Source organism: Vanellus vanellus (assembly GCF_965231255.1).
Source record: "Vanellus vanellus genome assembly, chromosome: 1".
Lineage (NCBI taxonomy): Eukaryota > Metazoa > Chordata > Aves > Charadriiformes > Charadriidae > Vanellus > Vanellus vanellus.
The window spans coordinates 76,586,440-76,596,407 of NC_138905.1; the positions used below are offsets into that span (position 1 = coordinate 76,586,440).

The 9,968-nt window shown below is 40.6% G+C and overlaps 1 protein-coding gene across 1 annotated transcript; it reads left to right on the forward strand.

Moving 5' to 3' along the window:
* Positions 1-1,327: 1,327 nt before the first annotated feature.
* Positions 1,328-9,267, forward strand: MED21 (mediator complex subunit 21). Its single transcript, XM_082497469.1, has 4 exons — positions 1,328-1,378; positions 1,736-1,850; positions 3,875-3,975; positions 6,599-9,267. The coding sequence occupies exons 1-4, from the start codon at positions 1,337-1,339 to the stop codon at positions 6,773-6,775; spliced, it is 435 nt and encodes a 144-aa protein (XP_082353595.1). The 5' UTR covers positions 1,328-1,336; the 3' UTR covers positions 6,776-9,267.
* The last annotated feature ends 701 nt before the right edge of the window (positions 9,268-9,968 follow it).

The following is a 9,968-nucleotide window of genomic DNA, read 5'->3' on the forward strand; positions in this document are numbered from 1 at the left end:
TAAAATCCTCTCCCTGCCTTTCCCTGCTGTTCTGAGGAAGACAGCCTTTCTCTGTCAGATTATCTACTTGGCTGGGATTATTTTTGTGCCGCTCAATGAAGTTCCTGCAAGTCAAAATCCGTGACATATTAAAAGTGTGTCAAGTTTAGCGTTTGCCACTGCCATAGCTGATGTCCCTGAGGGAAGCCTCAGTCACTCACAGCTCAGCCTTCATACTGTTTGGTCGCAGACAGACAGTGCCTGTGAGAGGCTTCTCTCCTGCCATGAGCCTCACTTATTCCAGGCTCCAGCCGGCATCTGACCAGCTTATGGAAATCTGAGAAAAACCCCATTGACGGGCACAAACTTGAGTATAGGAAGTTCCACCTAAACATGAGGAGGAACTTCTTTACCTTGAGGGTGGTAGAGCACTGGAACAGGCTGCCCAGGGAGGTGGTGGAGTCTCCATCTCTGGAGACATTCAAAACCCGCCTGGACGTGTTCCTGTGCAACCTGCTCTAAGGTGTCCCTGCTCTGGCAGGGTGGTTGGACTAGATGATCTCCAGAGGTCCCTTCCAACCCTATGATTCTATGATTCTATGACTTTAATAATTCTTGTAAATCCCTAAAAGCGTGCAGCAGGTTTTGGGCAGTACAGTAGTTCTGCAACTTGGCTTTTTAACAGTGGAGCATGAAGAAGCCCCACATCCCAGTTTATGTACGCAAGCCAACAAAATCCTGACCCCCACCGCGCCATCAGAAAAACATTTTTGTCGGGTTAGTTTGTGTCACGGCAGGGAGCAGCTGTAAGCTGCAGAAGGGTCTCTTAGCATGTAGAATCACAGAATGGCTTAGGTTAGAAGGGACATTAAGATCACCTAGTTCCAACTCCCCTGCCATGGGCAGGGACACCTCCCACTAAACCAGGTTGCTCAAAGCCCCATCCAGCCTGGCCTTGAACACCTCCAGGGATAGGGCATCCACAGCTTCTCTGGGCAACCTGTTCCGGTGAATATACGTTGCTGCTGGGTGGCTGCACTGCCAGGTTGGCCAGAAGAAGCTCCTGGAGGTCTCCAGTCCGGCTGCCACCCCCAAGCCGGACTATGGCCGACACTGGAGCAGGTCAACCACGGTTTCGCCTCGCAATGCTGCTTCCGCGGCTCCCCCGCCCGACCGGTGGTAGGACCAGGCCTCTTCCCGGCCTGCAGGGGGCGCGCCAGGCCCGCCCTGCACCACCGGAAGTCACCCCACCGGGGCGCCACGCCCACCTAACATCCAGGCGTCCTATTGGCTGCGCTGGTGGCTGCGCAAACGGTCAGGTGGGAGGGGTGGAGGTGGAGGCGGCGGCGGCGGCGCTATGGCGGATCGGTTAACGCAGTTGCAGGACGCGGTGAATTCGGTGAGGGGGGCACTGGTCTCTGTTCTACCTCAACATCCGTCGTTCTTGTTACCGGCGGGGAGGGAAGGCTGGTGCTGGGTCATGGCCCCTCCTGTCCTTGGGCCCGGTTCGGTCCGGTCCGGTCCGGTCCGGCCGTTGTTGGCCGTTGCGCGTGTGAGGGGTTGCGATCCCTCTCCTCTGCCCGCAGCTCCGGGGGCCATCGCCACTGACCGTCACGGGCTGCGGGGGGTGTGCGCCCACCTGACGCTGGGGTCGGGGTGGGGGTGGGCTGCTGCGTGGGGTCCGCTGGGATGCAAAATAAATAATTGAAATTGTTTTAGTGGTGAAATAAATTAACGATCTCTTTGCCGCTTGCAGCTCGCAGACCAGTTCTGTAATGCCATTGGGGTGTTGCAGCAGTGTGGCCCCCCAGCCTCCTTCAGCAACATTCAGACAGCAATAAACAAAGATCAGCCTGCTAATCCAACAGAAGGCAAGTCTGTCTTTCTGCATCTCCTAACAAAATGTGACTATGTTCTGGTATACTATGCTCTATAGTACAAAATCTGTACTCTGCTTAGCAAACAATTCTACCACGAACTGGAGGAGTGATTAAAGTTAAGTCACAAATTGATGTCAGCTACACTTGCTTCATAAGATTGTGATAGCAGAAATGTCATTTTAAGTGTTAGGTAACCATTACATTGTATTTCTTCTGCTGGCTTGTTTGCACAGACACAGTAGCTCTACAGATATAAACCATTTTAATAGAACTGTTGCAAGAGGTTGTTAGTGAGTTGCCCATTACTTCCAAGAAGTCTTTTTAGAAAGAATTAGCGTTAGTTTTATGAAATCATGTATGAGTTTAAAAGTCTACATATCATAAACTTTTAATTATTTGTGTTTCTCCACATATCATCTGCTTATCTCTCTATTGACATTTGTGGTTGTGTTGTTGGCTGTTTTGTTTTTGTTTTTATTTTTTTGAGAGAGAACAGGAACTGATCTGAGACGCTTAAATTGGCAAGCAAACTAAAATTTCTCACTGACTTGAGAATTTAAAGTTAGTATTTAAATAACCATGCTATTCTAATCCTGAATCTTTTTTATTCTTTTCTGGTTTTGCCCTTTTTTTTTTCCCCTGAGAAAATTTTACATATATCTTGTATCAGATTAGGATTGTCTATTAGAATATCAGGGGAGACTGTTTTGGAGTCCAGCGATGAACTTTCTAGGATGGTTGAATACTAGTTCTTCATTGGTCTATGGCGGGTTGCTCTCTGATACCGGAATTAGTTGGAAGAGCTAACTGAAAGGCTTGTTTGCTTCCTCATCTTACCTTCTGCTGTCCCAGGTGCTGGCATCAGTGGGGTGCCAGGAGCTAGAGGCTTTGTTAAGGTTTTAAAATGGTAGGTCATGACTGACTTCTCTTCTGATTTGTCTTTTCCTAAAATTCTGAATATAGTGACTTCAGTAAAAGTGTACTGCCAAGTTAGCGATGCTGATGAGGCAAACCAGAACTATCAGTTACAGGTCTTTACATAGTTAAAGTTTTAAAAAGAAGGCCTTAAAACTCTTTACAGGTAAACCCTGTGGTGACCCTGAGTAAGCTTTAAATGGATTTATTGTTGTGTTTGGTTTTTTTTAAGTGTACCTTTGAGAATGTCAATCCCTTCTATAGATTTTTGCCATTAGAAAGTATTTTCTGTCTTGCTTCCACAAATCTTTCTTGAACCAATCAACATAAACAAGTAAGATCTTAAATTATAAATTGAAAAGGTCTGTTTCAGTATTTTAGCAGTAGCAATGAACTTAATTCAAATTAAATGGACCCAGTTCCATAAGGAAAGGTTTTGTTTCTGGCTTATGGGGCCTCGTATTAAAAATCCATGCAGTTATTTCAATGATATAGCAGCTAAATTAAGGTCTGTTATAAACTTCCAATTCTTTTCAATTTCTCAGACACAATTTAATTTTTTCTGCGGCTGAATAGGAATTCTTTTTTTTTTTTTTTTTTAATTAAAACACCTTAAATTCTTTCACTAGTGATCTGTTGCTTAACGTGATTTAAATAATCCATCTATTTGAAACACTATCTTTACATTGTTTCTAGTGTTCTTTTTTTTTGTCTAGTGGCAGATTTCAAGGCAAGGATTGAAAAGTTAAATGAGTTTCTAGCTACTTCTCAATACTTACCATAGTGACTAGAACACTTAATGCTGGTATTAGTAATTTCTTAACTGGCTAACTGTGATGGACTTCTACCTATTTTCTCATTTGTACAAAGCTCAGCCCTTTGTATAACCAGTTACCTTGTTTAATCTAGGATTGGAATCAAACTACCTTCATCTTCTAATATGGTTGAGTTCTCATCAATTATGATACTGTTGTTTTCTTCACATAGGAGAATTTTTAACACTTGCATACTTCAAGTCTGTAGAATTTTTTGTGCTGTGAATGCAGAATTGTGCTTGTTTCTAATAATGTACTGAGTGAGCTCACTCTTCTGTTTTAAAGAGTACGCCCAACTGTTCGCAGCATTGATTGCACGAACTGCGAAAGATATTGATGTTCTAATAGACTCCCTACCTAGTGAAGAATCGACAGCAGCTTTGCAGGTAAGAATGTTCTTAATTAAAACAGCAAAACATAACTGAAGGCAAACTTCTTTTTTTTTTTTTAATATGTTTTTTACTCTTTAGGCCATGTAATCTTGAAAAATTATTTTAATATAAGCCTGAATTTTTCATGAGGGTAGCATGTGAGTAATTTATAGGCTTAGTGGAAATACTGAACTTGCATCTAATTTTAAATAAGATTTAACACAGTGAGAACATCTAAAACTTTTCTGTTAGAGTGTTTAAAAAAGAAAAGGGCTTTTATCATAATACTGGAAATTGCTACCCTTTTTTTTTTCCCAGCTGTTCAAATATTAATAGAACAGATGCAACAGTACTGATGCATTGTGGGGGTTTATTTCCCTTGGATGATCTTTCATATTCTCTCAGTCATTAGAACCATGTTTCATTTTGTAGCTGCAGAGCCAAGACTTTACTGAAATCTTTTGTCCTTCCACAATGTTTCTGGCTGTTAAAGGGTTTGCAGGGTATCCTCTAAGTTCTGCAGCTCTGTCACAAAACAGTTCTTTCACTTTTCAGTAATAGGGGCCAGCCAAAGTGGGTGTTTTTGTTTCTTGCTCCTTCTCTCTTTAGAGCACAGGTACTCTAGGCAGAGCTTGAGAAGAGAAAGCAACTACTGGCCAGGCAGCTATTAGCAGCTGCAGCCAGTATCACAACCTCCATTTTCCCTGCTGTACAGGAGCTGAACTGCTACAAACAGCTTGTGAACCCTTTCACAATGCTCAACTGTTTCTCGTTTCCAAAACGTGATTTTGACCCACAAGCCAAAGAACACTGCTCTGTTTTTTTGGTTTTTTTTTTCCCTGTTCTTTCTGCAGATCTTGCCTATTAAATTGCATCTTCTTTCTTTTTTTTTCTTTTTTACTTTAACTTCTAGATTTACATCAAGTATTTTCTTTTTAGAATGCAACAAGGATGCAAAGAGCGTTGTTTCTCTCAGAACCCTGGAACTGCTCTAAGATCACCTGAAGGTTTTACACCTGTGTGGTCATCTGTGACTATTCAAAGGCATTTTACAAAAGACTAATACTAGAGGTGCCTGCTGGGCCAAATACAAATAACTTGACAGTGACATTACATTTGGTTTTAAACAGAGGAGGTTAAATTTGGAAATGTTGCTAGTCACAATAATTGCTGAACATACTAATTGGGCCCTTTAACACCTGCATAATTTCATGTAACTGCGTATTTAATAGCTGAAGACAGCTTTCCTGCTGCAGACAAATTACAGGCTTCCATGACTGAGCAGGGTCTGATCATAGTGATGGCTGATGCAGGGAAAGCAGGGTGCTCCAGAAAGAGGAGCTGGTTATCCAGTAGGGGCGTGCTTTCCTTAGAGGTGATACTCCAACAGTTTCTTGCTCTGTTAATGCAGAATCTCGTTTCACAAGAATTTCTGATCTGTTTGGTGAGGTTTTGAGATAAGTTAGCTTGGATTCCATCACTTATTCTAGTTTTGATTTTGAGTTGCTGTTGTTTAATTTGGTGCCGTATTAAAGATAAATATTCTCACATTCTTTAAAAAGACTGTTTTGAAGGTGCTCGAAATAATGGGTTTTGTTGAGAAGTGATAGATAGGTACTTGGTTAATGGATATGTACTTAGGCTGATCTATTTTTTATACTAAGGTTGTCTTGGTATGTGTTTCAAATCTGTCTTAAATTATAAAAGGGGCTGCTACACTAATGCCCAACAGAATTTACCTGTGCCTTTTTAGTTCCCTTGTGGTGAAGTTGGTAGTACGTATTCCGTTCAAATCTGCAGCTTACCTGCAGTCAACTATTTAGCAACTGAGACTGAGGTAATTAAGCTGGATTCTAAATTTCAAACTTCTAGCTTTTGCTGTCTTCCTTCTCTGACCCTTCCTCCATGGGCTGTCAAGTCCTTTGTGTGTATATTGACCTTCACTAAAGACATCGTGTAGCAGAACAGAAGATGAATATGGGGATAGAATTTGCCAGTTAGTTTAAGCATGACTTCTTAAGGACCTGTATATAGACCTGGATAACTGCTTTGAAAAAAATACCAATCTGAAGCTATTTTGTTTTGTCTTTTCTGTTAGCAAGTTAGAACAAGTTTTAGTAGTTTTAAATTTGGTAAATATTTTAAAGTATTAAAATATTTTGGAGTTAAAATGTTTTATTTCACTAAATCTTGTCTGACTGAAAAGCAGTTTGGTTCTGAAACAAAATATTGAAGAAAAAAAGGTTAAATAATACAGTTTCATCTGAATTGTGCTATTTAACAGAAAGGTTTAAATAAGTTATGCTTATATCTTGCTGAGTACCTTTCAGTAAGGGAGTGAGGAAGGGGATAAATACTCACTTCTCATCAAGAAAAGCTGTACTAAGCCAGAAGTCTTAATATGAAAGACACTAACATCTCTATCTGGTGGGTTTTTTTGTGTTTCCTCCATGTTGATATGTACTGTTTTAGGCTGCAACCTATAACGAGTTGCTTTGAAGTTGCTAGTAATCCAGGGGCTAAAAAGAGAATCTTTCTCTTTTCTAGGGAGCACTACATTCCATCACTGTCCTTCAGTAGTGAAGTCAATTTTGTATTACATTTGCAGATCCTCACTTTTCTCTCTTTTATTTTAAAGACTGCTAGTCTGTATCGATTAGAAGAAGAAAACCATGAGGCAGCTGCCCGTCTGGAAGAGGTAGTTTATCGTGGGGATATGCTGCTGGAGAAGATACAGAGTGCCCTGGCTGATATCGCCCAGTCGCAGCTGAAGACGAGGAGCGGGACGCACAGCCAGCCCCTGCCAGACTCATAGCGCCAGGGGGCAGCTTGCCCATGCAAAACCGGACTGCCGCAAGCGGCGTTGGAAACACAGCTCGGGGTCCACGGGGAGCTGTGACACCCAGCCCGGCTCTCGTGGGACTCTTGAGTGTTCTGATCCTCGGTAACAACGTCTTTTATCAAAGCTCAAACTGCAGGTTTTGTATGAGAAACACTTCTAATGTAGAATCGGTGGTTCTGTTCTAGAATTACATGTCTTAATGTATGTTTCCTTGACTTAAAGTATTAATTTCTGAGCTTTCTTTTCTGCTCATAAATGTGTCTGACTTCAGTCTGATTTGTTATCTTCATTACACAGGCCTTAGTCCCTAAAGAGAATTCAGAAGAAAAATATATTAAGAGCATTTCTGTAATTTGTTCACTCCTACTTTCAAACTTTGATGTTCGTGGTCTATTTTTTGTAAGGCTCAAACACAGACACACTTGAATTTGCCAGAGTTCCATGGAGACAGTGCTAGACAATTATGTGAATACAGTGGTGGCCATCTGTTTTAATTAACAGATATGGTAATTGAACATTTGTGTTACTACTTGGCTGGTTTACCAACCTTTACAGAGCAAGTAAAGGGATAAGTAAACTCTAATGTTTGCAGAGTAAGTGCTCTTACCTTTGTCATCTCATTATAAAAAAAAAAAAGTAATTAATCTGCAGGTATCTGATATTGGCATTTATTATTGTTTGTAATTCACAAATGGGTCTTTGACTCCATTATTGCCAGTGACATGCTTAACTCTTAGTTGCTCGTGCCATTTCTCTGCTTCTGCTAATATTCTGCATTCTTGTGGCAACTGGTGAATGCCTCTAAAACAGACAGTAATGAGGAAGCATTGGATGACTGGGAAGAAATTAGCAATGAGGAAACTGAAAATAACTTATTACGTAATGTTGCTTTTCACTGTAAGCAGTGGCCGCCACATGAATGCTGTGATCATAAGCAGCCAGAAGCCTGTCATCCCCAACATGCCCTAGAGTTTTCTGTTTTTATTTTCACACACTGAATCAATTTTTTTTCTTGGGGTTCTAGAAATACCAGCATCTCTTTTTATATTTGAAAAAACCCACCAGATAATGTAGGGCTCAATACATGAGCTTTGAGTTGAACTGTTAATCGTTTTCTGTATTTTTTGAGTTAGCAGCCTTGCATTATGGTAGGATGCTGTTTATTGCCGCATATCTGCTCATTTCGTGATCAAAACTACCTATATATCGGACATGCTGTCATTAACTTGAAAGTTACGCTTGTAGACAGATAAGAGCAATTAAAAAATGTCTTCAGGAATTAGATGCAGCCGCTCTCTAGACTGCGCCAATGAAAGGAAGGGTATAATATGGCCCAGGATACATCTTGTATACAGCCTGTTTTGAGGATTAAAAAATACAAAGCTGTTCTTACCTGCAACAAATACTAAAGCCATAGTATTTAATCAGACTGGTATTTAATTAAATATTTAATATTATTTTGTCAAATTTGTACGTCTGTAGTCATAAATTTAATCTGTTCTTGTGAGGCTCTTGTACTATCCAGATTCCACAGAAGGAAAAACAGTTGGGGAACTGAACAGGCTACAGCACAGCCCCAGAACTTTATTGATAATAACTGGGCAGTGGCAATTTACTAAGCCATGCAAATATGCCCATGTCCTGGGAGGCTTGAGGAGCCAGATTTTCATTTGAAGTCAGTTATGAGGCCTGTTGTTTTGGTTTTTTTTCCTAGAAAAACTGCATCCAGTGCATCTCCAGTTGGTATGGGGGTGAGGTGGATTTTTTTTGTTGTTGTGTGTTTGCTTTTTAAACTAGCGGACTCAGGAAAACTGGGAGTGAAATATTTGAGTTTTGCTTGTGGATTTTTTTTTTTTTTATTGAGATGTCTTAATTTGAGACTTGTACATTGCTGGAAAAGGGGTTAGATCTTCATGGTAGATTCCCTGGTACAGTTTAACATGTAACATGTGCATCACCTCAAACTTGTTAACTTGGAAACTTTTGCTGTGGGAAATAATGTACATCTTCAGTAACAATACCATACTTTTAATTTCATATCTTTCTGGGTTTTGTACTTGAAAACTGCTGTATTTCTGCAGCCTGATATTGCCTAACTGTAGAAGTGTTTTTTTTTTCTTTTAGTTGCTGTTTATTTGAATATGCTAGCCTACTTTATTTTAAAGCATGTATCAGAAGTAAACCTTAACTGTTTGATACCAAGTGTGATTAACCAGATGTATAAGCTCCCTAGTAAGCATGCGTAGTTTTTCAGTACTTTACCTGTGTCTAGTTTAGTGGATGTTGCTAATTTAATAGAGGCACAGTTTGTGATACAGTTAAAAATGAGTAACACAATAAAGCAAGAGAGCCAGAATTGTTCTTTTTTCCTTGAGAGATAATATGTTTAAGTGAGCGAGTAGTGCTGCAAGATGCATGACCCTGCTAGTTCTTGTATGTTGTATTGCTGGATTAGCTATCGTAAATCTCTACCTGCTCTTTCACAGTCTGCAGCTCAGTCAGTAAGGTTGTATATCTTTTGTTGGGCTCTGACATGAAGAAGAGGAGAAAACACTGATTTGCTACAGCTGTCTAATGGACAAAGCATTAAATTGGGGCTTGGAGAATGGTGATTCCTTTTTCCCCTCTATGGTAGATGTGCCAATTTGTCCAGCTGCTGCTCTTGGGGCTTAAACATCTGTGTTGAAAAAACATTGTGTAATGGTAGTGATCTCTTTAGGGGGCTACTCATGCAAGAATTGTAGGGCATACAGGATGACTGTGTCTGTAGCCTTTAGCACCCCAACTTTCAGTAAAAAAAAAAGGGGGGGGGGAGCCAGAGAATTTTGAACAAAGACATTGTATCCTCCCTGAGTAAGAAGTCTTGACTGCATCTGAACTTTTAACACCAAAGAGAGAGGAGCGTGGGGGTGAAACACCACATAAGAACTGCTAACAAATGTATCAGGTTACATGCGAGAGAGCTGTAAAAGGCAACTTCGGTTGAGACAAGAGAATAAATGGAGGTAAAGCATCATGGGAAGAAAACAAAAGTATTGAGCAAGATATAAAATGGTTCTGCATATTATGTTGGACAAGGAGTACTGCCCAGTGAACAAATTGTGCTTTGAAGAAGGATAGCACAGAGCATAATGGAAAATTCCATTGAAAAACAATCTCAACCACT